The sequence below is a fragment of the Rutidosis leptorrhynchoides genome, chromosome 9 (assembly GCF_046630445.1).
Source record: "Rutidosis leptorrhynchoides isolate AG116_Rl617_1_P2 chromosome 9, CSIRO_AGI_Rlap_v1, whole genome shotgun sequence".
NCBI classification, from domain to species: Eukaryota; Viridiplantae; Streptophyta; class Magnoliopsida; order Asterales; family Asteraceae; genus Rutidosis; species Rutidosis leptorrhynchoides.
This window is the reverse complement of record NC_092341.1, coordinates 307,993,791-308,020,202: the sequence shown is the minus strand read 5'-3', so window position 1 is coordinate 308,020,202 and position 26,412 is coordinate 307,993,791. Positions and strand designations below refer to the sequence as shown.

General features: G+C 35.0%; 3 protein-coding genes across 3 annotated transcripts; all 3 read left to right on the top strand.

The window, feature by feature from the left end:
- Nucleotides 1–857: 857 nt before the first annotated feature.
- LOC139868956 (uncharacterized) lies at nt 858–14,374 on the top strand. Its single transcript, XM_071857292.1, has 14 exons — nt 858–1,022; nt 3,205–3,316; nt 11,417–11,526; nt 12,034–12,159; nt 12,258–12,460; nt 12,572–12,647; nt 12,736–12,822; nt 12,927–13,007; nt 13,182–13,214; nt 13,313–13,366; nt 13,451–13,492; nt 13,677–13,755; nt 13,857–13,927; nt 14,092–14,374. Exons 1-14 carry the CDS (start codon nt 858–860, stop codon nt 14,194–14,196), a joined length of 1,344 nt encoding a protein of 447 aa, XP_071713393.1. The 3' UTR covers nt 14,197–14,374.
- Nucleotides 14,375–20,198: 5,824 nt separating this feature from the next.
- Nucleotides 20,199–22,723, top strand: LOC139868955 (uncharacterized). Its single transcript, XM_071857291.1, has 4 exons — nt 20,199–20,239; nt 20,616–20,640; nt 20,795–21,058; nt 22,395–22,723. Exons 1-4 carry the CDS (start codon nt 20,199–20,201, stop codon nt 22,569–22,571), a joined length of 507 nt encoding a protein of 168 aa, XP_071713392.1. The 3' UTR covers nt 22,572–22,723.
- A 562-nt stretch (nt 22,724–23,285) lies between these two features.
- Nucleotides 23,286–23,969, top strand: LOC139866408 (plastocyanin). The gene has a single exon (XM_071854641.1). It carries the CDS (start codon nt 23,368–23,370, stop codon nt 23,866–23,868), a length of 501 nt encoding a protein of 166 aa, XP_071710742.1. The 5' UTR covers nt 23,286–23,367; the 3' UTR covers nt 23,869–23,969.
- Nucleotides 23,970–26,412: the final 2,443 nt, after the last annotated feature.

Sequence of the window (26,412 nt, the reverse complement as noted above, 5' to 3'; positions counted from 1 at the left end):
ATTAAAATAATTTAAAATAATTTAATTTTAATAATTAAAATAATTATTAATAAGATTTAATAATAATAATCAATTAATAAGATTTAATTTTAATTCAAAATTATTTAGATTAATGACATCACCCACTATGCTTAAATTTTTTTCTTTTTCTTTTTGTTTTTTTTCTTAACAAAGGAATTAATTTAATAATGACATTATCATTTTAGCAATATAATAGAAACTATAGATATAGATAGATAGATTGTAATCGTAATAATTATAAGAATATAAAAATAATATAATAATCATATATGGTATTAATTAATTAATATTTAATATTATATTCTATATTCTATAATATCGTATAAAAACTAAAAACCATAAATACTATCTTGGGCTGGACATCTAGGACATTATTGGTTTCAACAACAATTTGACAACTTCTGCTATTGGCCCGGCCCACACTGCAATACTAGTACTAGTCCAATCTGATTCTCCGTATTTAACGAAACTAGCAATAGAAAGTAGGGGCGGATCTTAGTGGAACCCAAAGGGGGTATCCGCCCCACCTGGATTTTACGAATAAAAAATTTTTACACTAAAATGTTTTTTTTTTAATTAAAAAATTAGGTTTTTATTAGTGTTTAACCCGCTGGAAATGAAAAATTTATTAAATTTTCGCATCTGCCCCATCTGTCTTTGAGTTCAAGTTCCGACACGGATAGAAACCTCACCTTTTTCTCATTGAAATATACAAGTATATATATATATATTTGTAGAAATTGAAATTGAAATAATATAAGGCTTCATAGAATAGAATAGTTCATTTCTAATTTTTGCTAATTAACCTCACTCACTCAACCACTACCCCTGTAAACATGGCGAATGAGAAGGGGCTGCGCCACCTTTTCTTGACGGTTTTCTTGTTTAATTTCTCCAATTTTATGGTTGCTCCGGCGATAACTGACGTCAGCATGGCGGCACTTTGTCCCGGTCAAGATGAATGCTCCTTGGCCATTTACCTTACCGGAGTTCAACAAGTGGTATTTATTTTCTTGAATTCTTCTCATTAATCATCATTTAATTTTCTTTGTTATCGTGAGCCCTTTGATTTAAGTTAAGCTAGCTACCAACATTTTTTTTCTTCCCAAGTCAAGTTTTAAAATCATTAAAAACTCGTACCACAAAGTAAAAGATTTTCTCTCATAAAGAATTCATCATATATAGTTTTGACAAAAAATACCTATCAAAAAACAATTTACGTAAGGTTTCATCAGTTAGGTTTTCGATTTGGTTTATTTGGTTTTGAACGTTTTTAAGGAAAAATGAAAACCGAACTGAAACATGAATTCAGAATTGAAACTGAACGGATACTAAAATCGAATTCAATTTCAGCTTGATTTCTATTGAAAGCGAAAAATTAAATAAATCAGTTTGATTTCTATTAAAAGCGAAAAAACTAAATAAATCATAAGAACCAACGTAATCATAAACATTTTAAAGTTGATATACTGACATTTAATTCGATTTATGGTGTATATATAAATAAGTAAATATATATATATATATATATATATATATATATATATATATATATATATATATATATATATTTGGTTGAAATTGATTTGAACTCGGTTTTTGGTTATAACAAATTCAGCGACGTGAAATCAGAAAACGAATCTAATTTTAAAGACAAACCGAATTGAAAACAGTAAAATTGATACGTTAGTGTTATATTAAGTTTGGATTCAAATTAATTTTCAAAACAAACGGTTTAAAACGAAATATGTAACATCTCTAACATTGTTTATTGACGAATTAGCAACGAATTTAATACCCTAAATCTAGTGGCCGCCCAATAATGAAGCATAACACCCGGGTTCAATTCCTGGCTATGCTAAATTGTTCAAAAAGGAAGTGTGACTAGAGGGTGCGCATAATGCGCAATTCACCCGGTACCAGGTCTCGCGCTCGGGGGCTTGATTACCCGAGGTTTTACCTTGCATGAGGAGCCAATGTGATCGTTTATAGGAGGGTTTCTCGCTTAAAAAAATAGAATCAGAGATAGGTCAATTATTAAGAAACACATTGTTTTTCACATGAGGACGGTGGCATGACGACCATGACCAATATTTAATACTACGGAGTAATTAAGAAATTAATTAATTATTTTTTAATAACACGTTGAACTCGTAAATAAACATTTCCGGAGTATATAAACATTAACTACGTATCTTCTTAAAAGCATACACGAATAAGGGGACGTGTACAAATATTATCAAAAGGAGACATCAGAAAATATGACAAGTGTTTCTACATGCTATATTTAGAGAAAAACCAAAAAAACAAACAATGATTTTAGATTGCTAAACAAGTCGGTGTGGACACGTCAGTTCCTATAAAGCTATTTTCAAACGTAAAGTTACCCTATAAATTATACCAGTACAACGATTTCAATCAAGTATATCATATTTAAAAAATTAATTTATTTGAATTATTATAACATATACTAATCTGTTCCATAATATGTCATACTGTCATGTGTAGCAATCAGAATTCCGCAGTTCAACGTACTTGGAGAGAGTAGTATTAGGATGGGTGATTTTCTTAGAAGTCTTCGTGTTAAATATCCGATATTTTTGAAGAACTTCGAATATTTTCGGATAATTTTCCGGATATTCGGATAATTTTCCGGATATTCGAATATTTCGGATATTTTTCGGATATTTCGGATATTTTTCGGATTTTTTCGGATTTTTTAAAATTTTTCGGATATTCGGATATCCGAATATCCGAAAATTTTAAAAACTCCATCCGATATCCGAATCCGAAAAATCGGATATCCGATTTTCGGATATCCGAATTTTCGGATATCCGATTTTTCGCATATTTTCGGATTCGGATTCGGATTCGGATTTCGGATAATTCGGATTCGGATTTCGGATTCGGATATTTTGAACACCCCTAAATTGTAAACCACATAAACTGCTCCTTTTTCCTGCTATTGTATTGTATTGATATGTTGAATAATATAAATTTAAATATGAAGTTTCCTAAAGACAATTCTAAGAGTTGTCATTAAGAGATTTGGACATGTTAATTTTGTTTATAAATTCAAAGTAACCACCTATTCTCTAGAAATAACCACCACTAAGTCAACAAATGTACCACAAGTTCATGCATAACTAATTACTAATTTTGCTTAATGTACAAACGCATCAGATTATGGGGATCGGGAGTCTAGTGACGATGCCGTTAATAGGAAATATGTCTGATCATTATGGAAGGAAACCCCTTCTCACCTTTCCAATTATGCTCGTCATTTTCCCAGCAGGTAATTCTGTTCAACAAATATTTGAATTTTTTACTTATTATTTTAATGGACGATGACAAATACATAACTAGTGAATTATCAAATAAAAACTAGCAAATAAGTCATCATAACACATTAAGTGTTATTTAATTTTTTCTAAATTTGACTATGTTTTCATGACTCTGTTTAGAAAAGGGTGTTTCTTTTAAAAACATACCAAATTTCAAATTATGTAATAAATAAACAGCAATTTTAGTTACTAAATTAAGAGATGTATAGAAACATATCATTAAATTGAAAGTAACAGACTCTAACACATTAAATGTAACAAGAATGATTCGTCTACGTCTATTTTCATAATTCATCAATTTTTGTACAAGTCCAATATCTATGTTCATAATTCATCTATTTTTGTACAAGTCCAATATCTATTTCCTGAAATTGACATGATACTTTATAACGTTCTTCCTAAAACTGAAATAACACAAACAATCATTCTCTGCATCTTTACCCGGGGCTTTACCCACACCTCCGCCAGGAATAGAATCGCCATCAGATAAACCGAAGATATGTGTAGATAAAATGAACATGCCCATAAGGGAAATATATTTTTTGTACCACATGGGAGTCGAACCCCTGATCAAGGAAGTCAGGTAACCACCAATGCAGCAACACCTTGCGGTTAACAAACTTGTTATATGCATTTGAGCCTCACCAGACGGGTTTGTACCACACGCGATGTTCGTATGGATTTGTCGTGGGGCTTCCTCCTTAGGGACGATAGGATTGTAATGGTTTGTCTAGAGAAATGATTGAGTGGATGGATTCCGACACCGCGTTCGAACGCTTATCAGTGACTCTTAACCGCCATTAAAGAAAAAAATGAACATGCCCAAAATATTATCAATCTAACATTACGAGCTTAAAATTTTGATGTCATGCGCCCTAAGTCCCGTATAATAATAACTTCTAATTATGCTAATTCTCCAAACATGTATATACCTATCTCTAAATCTAAATTGTGTATTCAATATTTACGTTTACTAATTAGTAAGTTATAATCATGTGTTAAGAACTATTTATTAAGACATTTTAAGGAAACATGTTCTAGATATAGTAATAATTAATCGGTTACTTCTTATATTAAAATATACTTTTGTTATATTCTAGATACATGTTGTAATTATTCAGCTTAGTATCATTCCAAAGTATTCTAGATACATGTTGTAATTATTCAGCTTAGTATCATTCCAAAGATACATGTGTGTTTTTGTGACTCTCTCTCCTAACTCTCTCTCTCACACACTCCATATATACATGTTGTAATTTTACTGCATGTTAAGCGCAACTTTTTCGTTAGAAAAATCCGAATTAATATTCTCAATTTGCTTATAGAGAAAATTTCAGTTTTCTTTGATAGAAACACTCGATAATAATAACGTTTATATATGGAGTGTGTGAGAGAGAGAGTTAGGAGAGAGAGTCACAAAAACACACATGGTGAAGGCACTTCAAGGCGAGCTCAAGTTAATGGGGGTATTCAAGATCGATTAACAAGGATATTCGGAATTCATCTAACATCGTTCATGTTCTTCAACTTCCCGGAGGATTGGCGGGTGACAGATTTGTGGAAAGTATTCAAGCCGTATGGGGATCTCAGGGACATTTATCTGGCCGTAAAGAAACTTCGTAGCGGTCAAAGATTTGCATTTGTAAGATTTGGGAATGTAACTGACGCACGTTTAATGCTAACACAATTAGAAAAATCAATTTCAATGGCTGTCCCATTAGAATCTTCATGGCAACTGATAGAGCAAAAGAAGATGATGCTGTAAACCTTCGCAACACCAGGGTAAACATTAATTATTGGGGTCATAACAATGCTTTTAGAGATGATAGAAAGTATAATGATGTTGCTGGAAGACAATACAACGATCTAAGGGAGAAGTTAAAGGAAAAAGATCTAAGAGAAAAGCTACAAAACAAGGATTTAAGAAAAAGGCTGGATAATCTTCAAGCAAGGTTCTGCAATAATGGTTACTCTAATGGTTATCCCAACACTGCTGCAGGAAACAATGGAAACAATGTCAACATGAAAGATCATGAAAATAACCATATTGCAAAACAAAACCGTGAATCAACCAAGAAATGTTTAACCTTATTTGATAGGGACTGCAACATGCACTTAACCAAAAGAACAATCATTGGGGTAATTAAAAACTGGGAAATCATAGATCAATTTGTGGACCTATGCAAGGCGGAAGGTCTAACCAACTGCGAAATAAAGTATTTGGGGGGATTGGAAATCATGTTAATCTTCAACTCCTCATTCGAAGCACAAAACATTCTCAACAACAAAGGTCATGCAATACACAAATGGTGTAATAGTACGCGTATTCTAGATCAAAATCCATGGGTCATAAGGAATCTGGTGTGGCTGGAAATTAAAGGGGTGCCAGCTACTGCCTGGAACAAGAACACCTTCAAAAGAATTGCTTGTTTTTGGGGAGAGGTCATCGAATTAGAGAACTGTGATATTAATGATACAAATCAAAACCTATATGCTGGTTGGGTTCTAGTTCATACAAGAAACACTGAGTGCATTAAAGATTATGTTAGTCTTAACATCAGAAACAAGGTCATTCATGCTTATGTTAATGAAGTCTCAAATAAAAGGCTGACAATGAGGAGGACGAATTCATAGACGACACTTTTGATAACTCTGAATATGAAGATGATGATTTTAATTTCGACTTTGATGATGAACAACCGGTTGAAGATGGTTCTAGGGTTTTCGAAACAGAAACAAGAGGTGAGAAGGTGGAAGATGAATCATTGGGAGACGTGGGGACAGGTTGGGGGGCCCAAGAAGTCAATGATGAGTCTAAGAGGCGTGAAGAGGCTGTGCACAGTTCCAACAACCCTAATCCTATCGATTATGATACTAATGTTGGTTCCCCAGGTAATTCTTCGGTTCCCAAAACAATAAATAATGAAACGGTTAATAAGGAGAATATTGAGAATGTCGGCCATAAGGAAAGCATAACCAAACCCTTCTGTGAAAAGATTTTTGCCGATAATGGGCCCAATCAGTGTGTTGCCCAAACTGTAGAAGAACCCAACACTTGTAAAACCAACACCAACAAAGACCAGCCCAACACGTCACACTCACCAAACCAACCGAATCCTCACCAGCCCAATCACCACTCACAAAATAATCCAACCCAAACCAATATAAACCAGGCCCAACTTAACTCCCATAAAATCAACACCAACATTTATCAACCCAAATCTTCTCCTTCAGCAACCCAACCCACATCAACCCAACCTAATTCACCTATTACACATACTGAACACAACCAGTCGCCTAAATTGAATCAACCAGTTCCTATTGTGATACCTTCAGATAAAACAACCTCCATCCCTAATTCTCCAAAGACAAACACTAACCAAGAACAATTGTTATCGTGTAATAGCCCAAAAGCACAAACTATCCCTGAACCAAAATCAAACACACCACACGCAAAACACAAACCTGATCCAAGCCAAAATCACAATCATATTTCATACGCAAAACACAAACCCGACTCAAACCAAAACCAAATTCACACTCCAAACACAAAACTCAATCCTGATCCAATCCAAAACCAAAACCAAAGCCACATTCCAAACAATACAAAACCAAAACAATTGAGTAAACAGAAAGGTGTTCAAGACAGGACCGTATCGAAAAAAAGAAAAAGGATTACAGATGATAAGATAGACGACAGGTGCTCTGATAACTCCAATCCAAAAACTCCCTTAGCAAAAAATAAAGGTCTACCAAAGAAGGACTGTTGTTGGTCGAGCATCCGAAGATGGAAATCTTCGTCTAGAATGTTGAATTTGAAATCTGCAGCAAGACGAGGCACGAATAAGATTGATCCAATGAAGTCCAGATGCTCATCATGTGTAAATAGAAGCAAGATATCAAGTTCAATAAGTCAGTCGAACTCTGTCAATTTCCCAGACACTTCTTTTGGATCGATTAACAGTGATAGGGTACGCGAGTATGGCACTAAACTTGGCCTCAAATGGAAGGCCAAACCTTCCACTCAGTAAGCTATCTATATTCCTCGATAATAACTGTTTCTCAATGAAGATTATCTCATTAAATGTTAGAGGATTTGGGTCGAGTAAAGGGGTTGATAAATTTGGTTGGGTTAAGAAAATCATTAGAAAAGAGAAACCAACCTTTTTGGCAATTCAAGAATCTAGATTAAATACTGTCGATAGGAAGTGGATATACTCTTTGTGGAACTGTTCTGATTTCGAATTTTTACAACAAGAGAAGGTTGGCAACTCCGGCGGCCAATTACTTATATGGGATCTGAGAGATTTTGAGGCAGACAGTATTATTAGATTTGAACATGTGCTAGGGATTAGAGGTACCTGGAGGAAATCGGGGTATAAACTAAATGTTTTAAATGTGTACGGGCCTCATGATGATCAAAGTAAACAAATCTTATGGGATAGGTTATCAAGGTTATTAGGGGATCAAGTTGATGAGGAAATAGCGTGGGTATTATGTGGAGACTTTAACGAAGTGCGTGATGAAAATGAAAGATTCAATTGCGAATTCCTAGAGTATAGAGCTAAGAAATTCAATGAATTCATAAATTGTAACAACTTGATAGAAATTCCATTGGGTGGTAGGTGTTTCACTCGGGTAAGCGACGACGGTTTGAAATTTAGTAAGCTAGATCGTTTCATGGTATCCGAGAAATTTTGTAGTGAGTGGGGAAATCTTTCGGCAATAGCGTTGGAAAGGGAATATTCGGATCATTGTCCGATTATTCTAAAAGACGAAGAGATAAATTTTGGCCCTAAACCGTTTAAAATTTTTGATGCTTGGCTTGATGAAGAAGATGTAGACGGGGTGATCAAAGAAGCATGGGCAAAAGAAGTGAAGATGTTGAAAAGGAAAGATTGTATGTTTAGATATAAGTTAAAAAATGTGAAAGATGCACTACGTGAATGGAGCCACAAGAAATTCAGTAGCTTAGATTGTGAGATAGAAGCACTCAAAGGTATGGCCACTTCATTCGAAATCAAGGCAGAAGGCGGTAGATTAAATGAGTCGGAACAGAATGTGTGGCAAGAGACTCGGAAAAAGTGGTTGGAAAAAGAAAGAGTTAAGGCCCAAATGTTAAAGCAAAAAGCACGTATTCGTTGGGCTCTTGAAGGCGATGAGAATACAAAATACTTTCACTCGGTAATTAAAAGGAAAAACAATCGTAATAATATTCGGGGTTTGAACATTAATGGGATTTGGAACGAATCACCTCATGATATTAAAATAGAAGCCTTTAATCATTTCAAAAGAGTGTTTGAGGAAACTGATTTGAACAGACCATCATTGGAGGATTTAGCATACCCGATTCTGAACAGTTCAGAGGCTACTGATTTGGAAAAAGAATTTTCGGAAAAGGATATTCACGAGGCGATACTTGAGTGTGGTAGCACAAAAGCCCCGGGGCCCGATGGGTTCAATATGCGATTTTTTAAAAAATATTGGGAGGTTGTCAAAAAGGAGCTTCTGGAAGCCATTAATTGGTTTTGGGAATCGGGTGAATTTTCAAACGGGTGTAATGCATCATTTATCACACTTATACCAAAAAAGAATGACCCGCTTGGTTTAGGTGATTTTCGCCCGATTAGTCTCATTGGTAGCTATTATAAGATTATTGCAAAATTATTATCGAATCGATTAAAGAAAGTTATCCCAACACTCATTGGTCCGGAACAAAGTGCATTTCTCAAAGGTCGATTCATACTAGATGGTGTCCTTGTGGTTAATGAAAGCATTGATTATTTAAAGGCAAAAAAACAAAAAGGATTATTATTCAAAGTCGATTTTGAGAAGGCGTTCGATTGTATTAATTGGTGTTTCTTGGATGAAGTAATGAGGTGTATGGGTTTCGGGGTGAGATGGCGTAAATGGATAATGGCTTGTCTATGCTCGGCGTCCGTGTCGGTACTTGTCAATGGATCGCCTACCAATGAATTCGCCCTAAAACGCGGGGTACGTCAAGGGGATCCACTTTCGCCTTTTCTATTCATACTTGCATCCGAAGGATTAAATATCCTTGCCAAAGCCGCCACCGAAAAAGGCTTGTTTAAAGGGGTCGAAATTGGTAACGATAAAATTTTGTTATCACACCTTCAATATGCCGATGACACCATCTTCCTTGGTGAATGGAATCGGGCAAATGTGTATAGTTTGCAAAATTTGCTTAAATGTTTTGAATTAGCTTCGGGGTTGAGAGTTAACTACAATAAAAGTTGTTTGTATGGTATTGGTGTCGAGTTCGATGAAATTAGTCATGTTGCTAACCGTATTGGATGTCAAGTAGGTAAGTTCCCCTTTACGTACCTCGGTTTACCAATTGGGACCAAAATGAATAAGCTAAAAGATTGGAACCCGGTCATTGAGAAAATAAAGTCAAGACTCTCGGATTGGAAAATGAGAACGATGTCGTTTGGAGGAAGAATGATTCTTATAAAATCGGTCTTGAATAGCCTTCCATTATATTTCTTCTCGCTTTATCGTGCCCCACCATGTGTGTTGAAACTCCTCGAAAAAGTAAGGCGTGTGTTTTTTTGGGGCGGGTCGGATATGGGTACCAAAATGTCATGGGTAAAATGGGAGTGTGTCATGTCACCATACGAGTCGGGTGGGTTGAACATTGGGTCATTAAATAGCAAAAACTTATCTTTATTGGGAAAGTGGTGGTGGAGGTTTTATACCGAAACCGGGTCACTTTGGGTCAAAATAATTCGTAGCATATATGGAAGTCATGGTGGTCTCGGGTTGGGGAGTGAAGCAATTCACTCATCGACCCCCGGTATTTGGCATAACATTGTGATGGCAGGTCATTCTCTGGAGGCTCTAAACATTCCTTTCAGAGATTCGTTCAGAAGAAAAATTGGTGATGGATCAAAGACTCGTTTTTGGGAAGATGTGTGGATTGGTGGACATCGTTTAAAGGACTCTTTTCCCAGATTGTATAGATTAGAAACAGAGAAGGATGTTCATATTGCTGATCGTGTGTCATTCGATAGAACAGCTGCTGCTCAGGTCCCTGACGTCACACAGGCTGCTGCTGGAACAGATACTGACATCATCTTTTCATGGGCCTGGGCCCGTGAACCAATGTACAGAACTCAGGATGAATTGATGCTGCTGGAATCGCTGATCAAGTCGTTTCAATTTAATCAAAACAGTGATGATACATTTGAATGGTCTATGGCAAGTGATGGAAACTTTTCGGTTAAAAAGCTTACAAATTTTATAAACGAAAAGCTGTTTCATAGTGTGCAAAGTAACCACGAAACTTTGAAGAATAATTTGGTACCAAAAAAACTTGAAGTATTTGTATGGCGAACTATAAAGAAGAGGCTACCGGTTCGAATGGAATTGGACAAAAGGGGCATTGACTTAAATAGTCTACGATGCCCTATTTGTGACGATGACTTAGAATCGGTAGATCACTCATTAATTTTTTGTAAGTACTCGTTGGAATTATGGAATCGAGTTTGCAAATGGTGGGGCTTCAATCAATTCGGGAACTTAAGTATGAACGAGATTCTTCGCGGAATTACGCCAAAGAACACTTCGATGCTTGGAAAGAAAATATGGCAAGCGGTGGAGTGGGTTACTACGTATTACATTTGGAAGAATCGTAACAACAAAGTTTTTCGTGACAAGATGTGGACAACTCCAACTGCTCTTAGTGAAATACAAGTCAAATCATTTGAATGGATTTCGCATAGAGTGAAAGGAAAAAGGATCGAGTGGTTGTCGTGGTTGAATAATCCGGACGTGTACCTAAATATTAGCTAGAATTCGTGGTTATGTTTGTTATCTTTGCAAACAACTTTCGTGTATAAATTTGTAATGCTTGGTTCATGGTAATGCCCATGATCCTTGTTATATCTTGTAATTGTATTGTACTTTTGTGATTCAATAAAATTGACTTGCCTTTCAAAAAAAAAACTATAAAATTGAGTGATATAAGTGTTGTTGAAGTAAATTTTTTTTTCTTTTTCTTTTTTTTTTCCAATTAATTGGGTAAACAGTGATACTGGGATATAGCAGGAAAAGGGAGTTCTTTTACGCATACTATGTGCTCAAGACTTTCACCTCCATATTTGAAGGAAGTGTTCTCTTCCTTGCACTTGCTTATGTGGTAATCACCTTTCCATTTCTGTACTTTTAATTTTGCATAAATCGGCTTTGAGCATAAATTATTGTAAATAAGTACAATTACAAGAGTTTCAGTTAGTCAATTTATTTACAAACCAAATTTATAATTGCTAGTCGATCATTAGTTTTGTAAATGACTAAATAGAGAACTACAGTTGTATCATATGTTCGTTTATCGGTTTTTATACTACTTAAGTTGTACATTGTAATGTCCTTGGATTTTACAATGGTAATTTTACTTTTGTATCCCCTGGTTAATTTGATCATTTTATACTTAGTTAAAATGATCTATTTGCGTATCACGTATGTGGAATATTTAAGATGTACTCGTCCGTGACCTAGTACTCCCTCCGTCCCACTAAAAGTGTCTGCTGGAAATTTTTGTTGAATTTAAGATAAATATAATAAATGTCACTTTTGCCTGTAAGTTTGACTGATTTTATTTAAGAACTAAATGATTGAGAGTAATAAATGATTGAAATTCCATCAGGCAGATAATGTAGCAGAGGAACTGCGAGCGTCTACATTTGGAATCGTCATTGGCATCTCATCTTGTTCCTACGTCTTCGCCACCCTCCTTACTCGTTTCCTCCCGTCAACCACGTCCGTCTTCCATGTAATAAACATGAATATCTTTATTTATTTATTTAACTTTTGTTTTTGTGATTGCTCTAATTAGAATTTGGTTGTGAATTTGTTGTTGAATTATCTTAGGTATCTGCAGCTATGTCAATGATTTCTCTATTGTACATGAGAATTTTCCTTCCCGAATCTAACATGGAAAAGGTAGTTACTTGTGTTTCATTGGAAGAACAAACAACGAATGAATGTCTTTTAGAAAAGGGGAACATCAACCAACCACGACCTTTACGCACAATTCCTTCTTTGCGTGATTCGATATCCCTGTTGAAGAGTAGGTACGTTTATCGGAAAATTCTAAATTGACAAAAAAGGCAAATCTTTTCTACTAAGAAATTTGGGGTTAATAGGCAGATTTGAAGTTATTGTGGTTTAATGTTATTTTTTAGCTGGACTTTTTTACAAGCAGCTGTTGTGGCTTTCTTCAGCACATTTGGTGAACTTGGTTTATCTTCTTCAATATTGGTACTTCATATTATTTCGCTTAATACAAAAATTCCAATTTTGCTAGTTCTAAACGCATGTTTCAAATTGAGATTTTTGCATTCTGTAGTACTATTTGAAGGCCGAGTTTCATTTTGAGAAAGACGAGTACGCCAACTTGATGATCATTAGTGGCATTGCAGCAATCATATCTCAAGTACGCCATTGACACAATCTTATGCTTATACTATCTACTAATTTTAGGTTCTAATTTGTGTATTTATTACATATATTGTCATATTCTATTAAAAAAAAATGCAGATCATCCTCATGCCATTGTTAGCTAGGATAATCAATGAAGAAAAACTTCTAGCAATCGGGCTCGCTTTCAGCTGCATAATTGTACGACCTTTTACAAGCAATGTTTATCTTTTGTGATAGCGTATCTTCTATCAGTTGCTTGTCGGAAACACTTTATAATATCGCTACATAACGTTCACAGTATTAATTTTTCAACCACGTCTAATTTCTCTCATTCGGTGTAAACGTAATGATACCAGTGAAATTGTGATGCAGATTTTTTTATTTGCTGTAGCTTGGACCTCATGGGTACATAATTTTGCTCCAAAAAATTAATATATTTGGTAATTACATCTAAAATTATTTCAAATCAATTTAGAATTTGCTAACCAGTTTGTGTAAAATAGGTTGTTTATCTTGCTTTATCATTTCAGATTCTAGCAGTTTTTTCAGGACCATGTGTGAGTTCATGTTCACAAACTATTCATTCCATACTTGACGATATACTTATAAGACATAACATCATATATTCTACTATGTTTCAGTTACGAAGCATTGTATCCAAACAAGTTGGTCCTAGCGAGCAGGTATTCACATTCCTCTTTTGCAGTTTGGTTGGAGTACAGGGCGGAAAATGGGTGGGTCGATTGGGTTGGGTAACACATCAAAACGGGCGATCACAAAATGGATTGAATTTAAAAACTTCATGTTTAGCTACACTTGATATTGATTTGCATATATAAACATGATTGTATGGTTTCTTTTTATTAGGGAAAGGCTCAAGGGTGCCTTACAGGACTATGTTCATTTGCCACTATAATCTCTCCATTGGTTTTCAGTCCTCTAACAGGTCTAAAAAACACTTCAAGCATACGTTATTCAACGATCTAATTTGATTTGAATTTGAATAATAATTAAATAAAAACTTTTTGGTTCTCGTTTTGTCCACAGCTTTATTCCTCTCTGATCATGCTCCATTTCAGTTCCCCGGTTTTAGTCTTATGTGTGCCGGTTTTTTCGTGGTATGGTCTCTTTAGCCATGTTATTCTTTAATGTTTCCTGCATATCATATTACCATTCAGCTATAATCAAAACAAAAAGGGAATAATAAGTTGGTTAAAGCCTGAGTAATATTGTTTTGTTCACACATGTTTAATAAGGATGGATATAATTTCTTCATTTTTAGATGATAGCGTTCTTCCAAAGCATCATGATGAAGACGACACCGGTCCCTCTTCCTTTTCCTGATTCAATTCAAACAACCGAAGAACATATCTCAACGGAAACATAACTGTACTTAGCAAGAATAGTATCGGCATAAGCAAGTGTTTAGTATCAAGTCTCCTTTTGGATCTGTACATATTAAATCCTACTGTACATATTAGTTTGTTGCACTTGTATAAAGTGTACATGAAAATGATAAGACAAAACTAAATACAGTAGTAAATACTAGTATATGAAGTATTATGTTACTGAAATCCTATATAGTACTTTTCAGTGATATTGGTACCACTTCAACGATCTTGCAGTTCTGATCAAATTGTACCATTTTTTTTATTTGAGACGGTGTCCATCTTTTATATGAAAATTATTTATTTGAAATTTTTAATATACAAATACAATAAACATTTAATAATTTCTCAAACTAAAATCAAAATTTAACCTCATGTCATGTTATTATTTTGCTTAGTATTAGTATTATTATGCAAATTGAGGTGAATTTTTTTTTTTTTTTTAACGGCAATTGAGGTGAAATTCTAACTTTTATTTTTATCAGTTAGGGGTATATTTCGGAAAAATAAAATTCACAAGGGCAGCGAGAAAACACAAATGAAAAGGCAAATTTCGCGCTATCAAGATAAATAAAATCAGTAAACGAATGAGCTTTTTTTTGTATAAGCAGTATAAGTAAGTTATCTCGTTATCGTTTTTAACACTTGATCGACCATCATAAGATATGCTTATGTTGAGTCTGAGACCTCTTGTAACGTTTCACAAATTATCAAGCAAAATATTTTGCAAATTGTGTACTTTTTAACCCTAAAGAATAAAATAATTTGCAATGTTACCATGATGTCTCGAATACTTGCAAAAGAGTGTGATGCATTTCTCAAAAGTAAATTGATATTATTTACTCATACTTCTGATAAATTTACTCGTAATTATGCTTAACTAGTTTTAGGGTCCGCGCTTCGCGGCGGATATTTGTGTCGTATTTGAAGCATCAAGTGTAAACATTCATAGGCATAAGCATTGATATTTACATATGTAAGTAAATCAAACCTTCATATTCATATATAGTTTAAACAGCTACGTTGATAATTGATTACAAAAGATTGAAGACATTGCATCATTTGATTATTTTGGAGTTGGTTGCTGGTTGTACTGGATGCGAAGACATGTACCTAGTGAATTAATTTGTGATTAGTATTTGTAAGCAAAGTGCAGATACATTAAGGCTTTACCTGGTTCTGTAGACAAAGCTTTCTTTGTATTTGAGCAGTCTGGAATAGTGGAATCCTTTCAAGGGACGATAACAATGGCGCCCTTTAAGTTCAAGGGACATAGCTATGCATTCAACATCCACAAACAATTTATCAAGTTATAACTTTGGCACATAAATGAAACAAAATTAACTTTGTAATGTCATGAATTAACTTAATTCTGCATTGGTACATATGCATAAGGACAAATCACGTTTCTATTTTTCAGATACATAGTTGAACTTCATTCCAGAAGAGAAGCATCCATAAGTTGACAATGAACAGCTCCACAACATGTCTGTATCAAATTAGATCCATATAACTCACTTAAATTAGATCAGTTTAATACATACTTATTTTTGCAGGCTTAACAGTAAACTGAATACATAACTATGAACAAAACTGTAACACCCCAGCTTAACATGACCACAATATTGTCCGCTTTGCCCGCAGGCGCACGGCTTTTTCTTGGCGACCACACACGAGAAGCACTTTCCCAGGAGGTCACCCATCCTGGTAGTGCTCTCGCCCGAGCACGCTTAACCACAACGTACTCGCACTTCTACTCAGCCTGTGATCCCAAAACGCGTTGTGTCATTTAAGCGTGAGTATTACCTTATAATCCCATGATCACTCATGTCAGTGGGCGATGTGGGATTTGCCTAGGGTGTTACATTCACCCCCCCTTAGGGACTCATCGTCCTCGATGAGGTTTGCCCCACCATCCCCAATGGCACATGAGTGGCTCTGATACCATTCTGTAACACCCCAGCTTAACATGACCACAATATTGTCCGCTTTGCCCGCAGGCGCACGGCTTTTTCTTGGCGACCACACACGAGAAGCACTTTCCCAGGAGGTCACCCATCCTGGTAGTGCTCTCGCCCGAGCACGCTTAACCACAACGTACTCGCACTTCTACTCAGCCTGTGATCCCAAAACGCGTTGTGTCATTTAAGCGTGAGTATTACCTTATAATCCCATGATCACTCATGTCAGTGGGCGATGTGGGATTTGCCTAGGGTGTTACAAAAACAATTAAATTTCAGTCTAGTGACAATTTCCATTTTGTGCTATTGTTCTACCAGTTTTGGCGATAGCTTTCAAGTTTCCTCTAAAATGATGGACAACAATAGCTTATCCTCAAATAATTGTTTTAATGAAGACACTTAACTATAAAGCAGCCAATCAAAGTTTTAGCCAATCTATAACTCATTTGCAAAGGTTAAATCAGCTACAGTAACAGTAACTGTAATCAACAAAGTAGTCAAGTTGTTATTCATGTAAATGAACTATACTAAGTGAGAGTACCCACACAAAATGGCAGCTAAATATATCAATTATTACTCAAAAAGTGTATATAACTTACATCTAATAACTCAATTTTCAAAAGAGCAGTAAAGTAGAAATAATAAGCCATCTTATAGCAGGTTTGGCAAGAGTAACTTGTGAAGTAATGAATATCCAAACATGTGCCATTAACGAAGTTGATTTCTCATCGGGGCTACTATTTTAAAGTATCTAAAAACAAATTCATTCACAAACCCTCAAAAAGAGCAGTATGTAAGCATGAAGCCTATTTTTTCCAATGGTAATCTCTCACATGCTTGTATGACCATTATATAGATAAAATACCTATTTTGAAATACTCCGTAATTGTAATCACATATAGCACAACTTTGACGGTGTATGCTTGTTGATCACCTACAACATTACAATCACAAAAAAAAAAACAATAAGAATGAAAGTAAAAACTAAAATTACAATATCATGAGCGATCAAACTTGTACATAACCGTAAGATTACCTAAATTTAATATATAAGAATCCAAATTATAAATCTAAACTTAAAAAACTTATTATAAGAAGAAAAGTAATTAATAATCTACAAATGACTACAGGTAAAATATAAATCGTACAAAGAATTGCAATCAACAAAAAATGTTACGGAGCTAATACCATGAAGCGCTGGGAACGATGGCGATAGCAGTAGAGGAGGCGATGGTGGCTACAAGTGATGGTTTAATCTATTGAATCCGTAATCACTGCCCAAATCTTTAACGGATTGCAATGAATGAAGAGAAAGCCCTAATATCAGAGTAAACCTTCACGCGAATCTGAATTAAAGAATAATAAAAAACGAAACGCAGAAAGGCGTAAGTAAATCTACCAATAAATCTGATGGAGAACAACAAATCATTAACATGAAACGATCGATTCCCAAAAAAAAGCTATGATTCAATCGCCATAGAAGGGAGCGGTGGTGAAAAATGAAAGTGAGAAACCTAATCTGATAAGCAATTTAGAAGGATATGAAGATGAGAGGAGAGAAGGGAGAAACTTGGGATCAAAAGTTATATTATTTCTGGTACTGGAAGTAGGACGGCAGAGAGATGGTGGGAGAAAATTGGGGTTGTGAAGTGAAAGGGAAAAAAAAAAGAAAAAAAAAAAATGCTACAGTACTATTTGCGTTAATAGTGTTTTTGGAGGTGAAAGACCAATGAAGGAGTGACACCATTTACCACAATTTATATATATATATATATATATATATATATATATATATATATATATATATATATATATATATATATATATATATATATATATATATATACACACGTACAATACAAATAATTAATGCATAACACAAATTATAGTGGTAAATGGATTTTTCTGTGTGTTGATGGTGGAGTGAGGTAGTTGAAGGTGACGTGACAAATGTGTTGGTAAAATGTACAGTAATGAATGAGGTGACGTGTTGGAGTGATGTGTGAAAATATAATTGAAAATTAAATTAGAAAAAGATAAAAAGTATCAAAATTATATTATAATACTACCATATTGGATCCATGTGGTACCCCACCAAGCACGCCTCTTTTTATTGTCACCAACACGCAAGTGCGCAACACGGCGTGTTGATTGAGTTCTTCCGTTGAACACGTCGTGAAACAACTAGTCTAAGTTGAAATATCATTTCCATTATCTCAAAAACATATACTCCGTAATCTTTTATTTTGAAATTTTCTAATTTCTAATGACAATCTTAAGTTGTCATTAAAAATATTAGAGTATGCAAATATTATTTGTACATTTTAATTACTATTTTTTTAGAATAACTAATACTTCAGTAATTATTATTATTATTAGAGTGCTCCCCATGGAGTAGTTCCCCCCTTTTTAGTTATGAGTGTCACATCAGCGCCACACATTAACACTTCATTCTCAGGACTAAACTCAGGACTAAATATTCTCAAGTCTCAACAGTGACATACTTTCTCAAATAAATTGGAACCCACTTAAGTTATTTAATTGAAGATGTTACATGCTTTAATGCTAATGGTACAAGTAATATATACACATTTATATCCGTCCATCCCTCTAGAAATCTTTCAAGAATGCACAAGCAGGAGAACGAAGAGGAGGGCGGCTAGCTGGGCGGTTGGCTGGGCGCACCGTTGCCAGCTTCACCCTCCTGGGCGAAGGGTTGGGCGAGCTTCAAGATAGACCAAGGTTGTAAAAGTCGCGAGTCGGGAACGCATCGGTCAAGACCTAAAAAGGACGCGTCGGCCGAGTCGGGGACGCGTCGGGGACGCGTCGGGGACGCATCGGTCGTTGACCAACGTTGACTTTATTAATAATTTCTTAAATATATATTTATATTTATATATGTATAAAATAATTGATTTTGTACCATAAATTTTTTAAATAATAACTTGAATTTAAATACAATCGAACTTTAAACTTAATTAATGTTGTCGAGTACATAATCAGTAAGGACACAGAGAAAAGAGCGGCCCAAAAAATGAAAACAAAGTCTAATTTTAAAACATATCACATCTTGACGAAAATTTGACTGATTTTGACCGTTTTTGACCAACTTTGACCGTCTTTGACAGACTTTGACCGAACTTTTAGCTTTGACCGTCTTTTGAGTCGTTGTCAGAAAAAACGGGACGGGGAACCCAAAAAAATGACGCATCGGCCGACGCATCGGCCAAGTCGGCCGACTTTTACAACACTGAGATAGACAGAGGCGGATGGTAGTGTAATCCCAAGAGGGCCTGGGCCATCCAGGTTTTTGGGCTCTAATGTATTTTTCATACCTTTTTATAGGCTATTTTGTTTTTCATATTCGACCCTCCCACTAAGCCTTTTATTTAATTTGGGTCCTCCTAATTAAAAAAATTATGATCCGTGTTAAATTTGTGATTCCCAAAATACTTTCTCCACTTTACGCACAAATCGTATTCGTTGAACCCTAGCCACATAAAATTTCCCTAAAATCGTTTCTGGTAATCAGTCCAATCTCAATTCCAACACCAACAAAACAACAATTTGCTAATTTCATCTTACAATTATGGAAACCCTAGCTTCATCTGCATCAATTGTATCTTCACCTCCAACATTTTCACATTTCGCTCCTAAATCCAAAGACTTTATTCACAGAAGGCTCAACAGGTTCACGATTTCTTGCAAAAGTAAGCAGCTATCCTTTTATTTTTAAATAAACTTCTTTCTTTCTTAGCAACTATTATTAAGGCTTGGCTACTGATGTTCTTCTATATGTGTTCAGATAACGGCGATGAATTTGGTATCCAATCAGAATCCAATGAAACAAGTATTGTTCCAGTTTCCAGCAATCAAACTTTTTCCAAGGTGTTTATTTATGTATTTACATATATAATTATCATGAATTAACACTCTGCGGTTGATTGTATGCAATTGCTTTGCGATAACAATAGATGTAGCTTTATTGAATCTTCCTTCAAAAGGTTGCTAATTGGGGTTAGTTTTTATTGTTAAGTGTGATGTTTTATACAGTGGCGGCGGAACTTGAACTCGGATACAGGTGGGACGGGTGTAAATTTTTTTTAAATCTTTCATATTCAGCAAGGACGAACACTAAAAAAACCTTATTTTTTAGTAAAATTTTTCTTTTTTAGTGTAAAAATTTTTGTTCCGTAAAATCCAGGGTGGACGGATACCCACCTTGGGTTACTCTATGTTCCGCCTTTGGTTTTATACCCCATCTATTTGTTAACGAGTCGATATAATTAATATTCCGAGTTTAGCATTATCTGGTTTCTTACTTCAAATGTAAACTAGTTAGCTAAATCAAAAGGCTTGAAAGTCATGCATAGTGTGCTTATAATGATATCAACGTACTACATTTTTTTTTAAAAAGTGACATCATTGCTGTAGTTATATAATTTTTTTGTGATCAGATTTAATTACACTAATTTGAATGATGTATGTTTCAAGTAATTTGATTCCCCTTACTAAAATATACCCATATTGACCTTTTACCCAATCCCAACCCTCCAAATTCATTACCCAGATCTATTTATAGAATAATATGTATATGAATAACGTGTTTGATCCCCGTGGGTGTTCTTTTTTGTAGGATGATGCTATGGGATTGGTTCTAAGTGCAGCAAATGTTAGCGGTTGGACCACTGGGTCAGGTATGGAGGGCCCGCTAGTGCCTGCAGGCGGTATTGGGGGGTGCGAATCCAGTACAGAGAATATCACAACGTTTCCATGGTCACTTTTCACCAAGTCTCCTAGACGTCGTATGCGTGTTGCTTTTACTTGTAATGTGTGTGGACAGAGAACAACCCGTGCTATCAATCCGCATGCCTATACTGATGGCACCGTCTTTGTGCAGGTAATTAAACTTTTTTTAAGACTATTTCTTTTTTTTCTTTTTTTTGGTATACCTGGGTTTCCGACCCACTTTGGGAGATGACTAATTCTTTTTTATAGAAGCTTAATTTGCTATAATCATTTTAAACTCTTCCTTTTTCGTTCCATTCGAAAGTTGTTTTGCTTAATGTATCAAACATGTCTGACTACTTGAGGAACGGTTTATTATCGTTGAGCTTTAATGGTACATAATCCATTGATAGTGTTCATATGTATTCAATGTGTGTGACATGTAGACTGGATCTTTGTTTTTAGTATGGTTTCCAAATTTAGTTCTCGAGGGACTATGTATATCTTGTTTGTAACTCTGTTTTATTTTCAAAGTCCCTTTAGCTAAGTGGACACAACTTTATGTTCTCAATTTAGCTTTTGTCTCTTTAAGTAGGGTATATATAGAATAATAGATGTTAAGTTGTAATGTGCTATCAATAGTCAAACATTCCTTATTCCTGCAAGTATGGGTGAGACAAGATATGGCAATTTTGACCCATTTACTTAAGTTTGGGTTGATTTTGTTTTGTTTTTATCTCTAATGGGATGGGATGGACAAATAGGCGAAATTTTAAATTAACCATGTTGTCACTTTTACTCCAATGTCAGGGAATAAGAGAAGTATAATCTACTCCACAGTTGTAAAACTCCTTAGCAGGGGACAAGTCCGCCGACACCTTTTAAGGACTAGTTGGTCAAGTCGGGGAGTAGTTGGACGTTGACTAACTTTGACCGATCTTAGTCGATTTTGACCAGCATAAACATAAATATTACTCCGTAGAATTTAATGTGGCATATGTACAAGTATATCCAACATGGAAATAAGTACAAGTATATATGTATCAAATTGTAATGAAGTACAACTGTACAAGTATTGTCAACAAGTACAACTAATGACAAGAAGTACATGTGAACCTTTAAAGAAGTACACAACCAAATGTATGTAGTACCTCTGATTTTTACATTAAAAACAAACACATACCTAAGAAAAAGATTTGTGAGTTTTGTTGTTGAAATCACATCTAAGAAAAAGATTTGTGTTTTTGGTGATCCTTAGTGGGTTGACCGCGTTGAACGACTTTTTCTAGCGACTTTGGCCTAATCGGGTCGGGCTACCCTCCCAAACAAAAATGTGCCGATTTACTAATACTGGGTTATTTTTTACTGTTTAAGGTGATGTTTTGTGAACTCTTTCTGCCAGCTGGAGTGTGTGTGTCACTATGTTGATGCTCTTATCTTCTTTTTAATCTTATTCTGGATTGTGTTGTGTTAATGCTGATAAATATATCTGCTTGATTTGATTGCAGTGTTGTGGATGTAATGTATTTCACAAGCTTGTAGATAACTTGAATCTTTTTCACGAGATGAAATGCTATGTGAATCAATCCTTCAATTATCAGGATCCAAATGGCAATGCATCCACTCTTGGTTTCAAGTATCTTGACATGGATGATGACAACGATGACATCGTTCCACTCTTATGAAGTGAAAACTGTATTATGTATAGATTTGTATGTACATTCTTTTCCTTAAACCTATAGCATATCATCTTTATGTGCTTGTGAATAAATTCTGAATCATATTCTGTGATAAATATACTTTGTACTTCATTCTTCTAGTCTCTATTACTGCACAATTTTTAATTCCACAACACATGGTGGCACAATGTTTTGTTACAAGTCAAAAAGGGTTTTGCTTGTGACAAATACAAAAAAGTCAAAGTATAATATGGACTCTTAAAAACCAAATTTACATTTCTAGCTTCGTCATAACAGCCTCTCTGACTTGATATGGATAAAAACATCTAGTTTCATTCCTTTATGGGTTCTACTATATTTTTATCATTTTCTAGCTTAGAAAAAAGGAAAAATATTTTTTTTACATGACAATTATCCCAAATGTAAATGACATAATATAATTTCTTGGAGCTAATAAAATAAAAATGTTAAGTGGTTAAGTTTTCTTGTTGTATACATGAAAAATGTGTAAGTTGCATTCCCTGATGACTTGTGAGTTTGTGATCTACCTTATGCTTCTCAACCAATGAAACCCTTCCACATCAGATAATTGGATAGATAATGAACCAATAGCATCAACCCTTAAAAAGATAACTCATTCTTCAACCCATCACTCACGTACGTTACATTATCCAAACCATTTCCCCACTCAACAAACACAAACCACACAAATCCATCTACAAAAATCAACCACATCACTTTATAATCCCACATCACTTCCCTTCACAAACCAAAACTTAAAACACCCTCATTCCCAATCTAAATGGCAACCGTAACATCTTCCGCTGTTTCCATCCCATCATTCACTGGCCTCAAGGCGGTCGCAGCGACCGCCTCAAAGGCCAGTGCTGCCAAGGTGGCAGCAACAACCCCAAAGCTTTCAGTGAAAGCTACACTAAAACAAGCTGCAGTTGCAGCTGTTGCCGTTTCCGCCAGCGCATTGCTAGCTAGCAACGCCCTAGCATTTGATGTTTTGTTAGGAGACAATGACGGTGGCTTGGCTTTTGAGCCAGCCACTTTCTCTGTTCCAGCAGGCGAAAAGATTGTGTTCAAGAATAACAGAGGGTTCCCACACAATGTTGTGTTTGATGAAGATGAGGTCCCAGCCGGTGTTGATGCATCGAAAATTTCGATGGGTGAGGATGATTATTTGAATGCAGGAGGAGAAACTTATGCAGTGACATTAACTGAAAAGGGGACTTACAGCTTCTATTGTGCACCCCACCAAGGTGCTGGTATGGTTGGCAAAGTTACTGTCAATTAAGTTTGGTTGATTCAATTTCTGTATCTTAAATGAAATATGAACAACTGGTTTTGTAAAGAGTTGAATAACCAAGATTTATCCAACAACTATCATTATATATTTATTATTATTGTTTCACTTGTGTTTGTGTATTCATGCTACTTTACATACCTTGTACTTACATTTCTTTAATTTTATTATATGAATATGATGATAAGATTTAGAGTTGTAATTACCTATTTGTAAGAAGTATCATACCACACATATACGTAATTTTTACGAGATAAGAATTATAAAATAAATTTATATATTTTAGATAACTTTATTTAAAACAAAATGTTGGCTGTTTTCAGGTACTAGTCATAACTTATTTTCTTGGATTTTATATACCAGTTTTATCATGAACGTAGGTATATGCAAGTTTATTTACACTTATCTTGATGGATAAAGGCATAAAGCAATGAGTTTATACAACAATACTTGCAAAGAAACAAGCAAAACATATGTTACATGTATAATTGATCTGAACTATAGTATCTTAACTGTTTTCTAACTAACTCTATACAAACCAGTAAAGCAAACGGTTAAGGGAGGGGTATGAAATTTAGGTAAACCAACGTTATGTAATTAACGCATTAGGGAGGTCCGATACTTAACCAAGAATCTTTCTCAGATCCCTTCTGCAAACTCACATTCTGTACACAGGCTAACTTTCAGGTTCCTTGAACCAATCTTGAATTTTGCCCAAGTGTTCAGCCCATAGTGACATTTTGTATCCGTGCAACTGGACCATGTGGATGCGATTGCTTTTGAGCCCACGTGTGATGGGGTTGATAAGCCCCGTGGCTATTTCTTTATCTCGTGAGCCGGCCATTCACTTGCAAAACCTTTTAGGGGCTAGGAGGGGCTCTAGCCCCCAAAAATTTTAGGTGTTACGAAATTTTTACCACGTACGTTAGTATCATATAACTATACATATTATTCATATATTATGTTCTGGCCTCCAAATTATGAAAACAAAACAAGAAAATTAATGTTTTGGTATCTTAAAAATTCATGATGATATGACGGTCCGGTCAAAACAAGAAAATCAATGTGTGTATCATTGAATTCCATGATATGGCTATGGTGCATCTTCTGAGAATTAAAGAGTTAGGTGCCGTTAGGTTTTTTAGTTTGCAGATCTTACTATGTCTTAAAATGCGGATTTTATATGTTAGATCATGGGTCAAAGAAATAAAGTATCTATCACCAACTAGAAATTAACGAAATGGGTCAATTTGGTTGAACAGACTATAACTGTATGTCACTAAACGTATACTTGCATGTTTTTCAAATGTTAGGTTTCTCGATCACGAACTTGTTGGTGCATATTTGTAAATCCCTAGTTCTATCATCTATATTATGTTTAATTCAGTCATTGGACATTTATGTAAGCGTACAATGGAAATTTGATGTTAATCGTATTTCGTTCATTCGTTGATATACAACTGTGACCTCGATTGACTATCAAGACAGTCGGCCGAGGGTGAGAGACCATTGATCGAGGGTCTCTGACCATCGATCGAGGGTCAGTGCAAACACTATAAATATAGGTTACGGGTTTCATTGTTATGTTACACACCCTACACATACCCTAGCCGTTCCAAACCATCTGTAATCGTTCCATATCATACCCAACACGAATAACAACTCTAGGTGTCGATATAATCTCTTGTAGGTTTGATTCTTCGATCCCGAAAGTCCTAGTTTATTCAATTAAACTTTGTCTAGTGATTTTCGCCTCTAGATAGAATATACGTTTGATCTAAGATCCTATAACCCCTCTACAATTAAATTTTATTACTCGTGTAATGCTCAATTAGATATTATATGTATTGAATTGCTCGCATATGTATACTTAAAAAAATATATATAAGTTCACATAATGGACTCTCCGATCTAGATAGAGTATACGTCAGTAACCCACATCGAGATGATAATTTCAAGGGGTAGCTGAATGTATATTTGTCGTCTAATGCCAAGGGCAATTTGGCAACCTGCTTACAAGGTGTTAGTATATGAACCCTAACCAATAAACTGTAAGCAGTGAACTCTTAGAATGAATTAGGCATCATAATAGTACGCTATTACGTATGTGTGTTGAATGATAGTCTTGGAGTTTGTAATTATAACAACCTCTAGCTTCTAGAATAATCTTAATGCATATTCTTTATAAACTAACTCGCGCAATCCTCATGTATATGATAGAAAAGAATATCGAACAATTGTAGACATGATCAATCAGAATTATAGTTGAATAAGTAGGATCATGCAGACATCACATATCTGCACTATCAATATATGTGTACAAACGTGCAATTAACAGCAACACGTTAAATGACATACGAATAGTGGCGAATCCAAAATTAAAACTCAATGGATTCCTTGAAAAAATTTTCAAAGCTAATTATATTTTAAGTGCACTTAAGTGTGAATTACAAATTTAAAAATATATAAGTTCACTGTTAGGAAGAGGGGATCGCCTGGACGTTGGGAGATATAAATTTGAGAGAAAAACAACTC

Coding starts and splice junctions, on each gene's coding strand:
- LOC139868956 (XM_071857292.1), top strand. CDS start 858: ATGGCGAATGAGAAGGGGCTGCGCCACCTTTTCTTGACGGTTTTCTTG. Junction 13,215..13,312: donor CTGTAGCTTGGACCTCATGG/GTACATAATTTT, acceptor TGTGTAAAATAG/GTTGTTTATCTTGCTTTATC. Junction 13,493..13,676: donor AAGTTGGTCCTAGCGAGCAG/GTATTCACATTC, acceptor TCTTTTTATTAG/GGAAAGGCTCAAGGGTGCCT.
- LOC139868955 (XM_071857291.1), top strand. CDS start 20,199: ATGTTTTATACAGTGGCGGCGGAACTTGAACTCGGATACAG. Junction 20,641..20,794: donor ATTACACTAATTTGAATGAT/GTATGTTTCAAG, acceptor TCTTTTTTGTAG/GATGATGCTATGGGATTGGT. Junction 21,059..22,394: donor ATGGCACCGTCTTTGTGCAG/GTAATTAAACTT, acceptor ATTTGATTGCAG/TGTTGTGGATGTAATGTATT.
- LOC139866408 (XM_071854641.1), top strand. CDS start 23,368: ATGGCAACCGTAACATCTTCCGCTGTTTCCATCCCATCATTCACTGGC.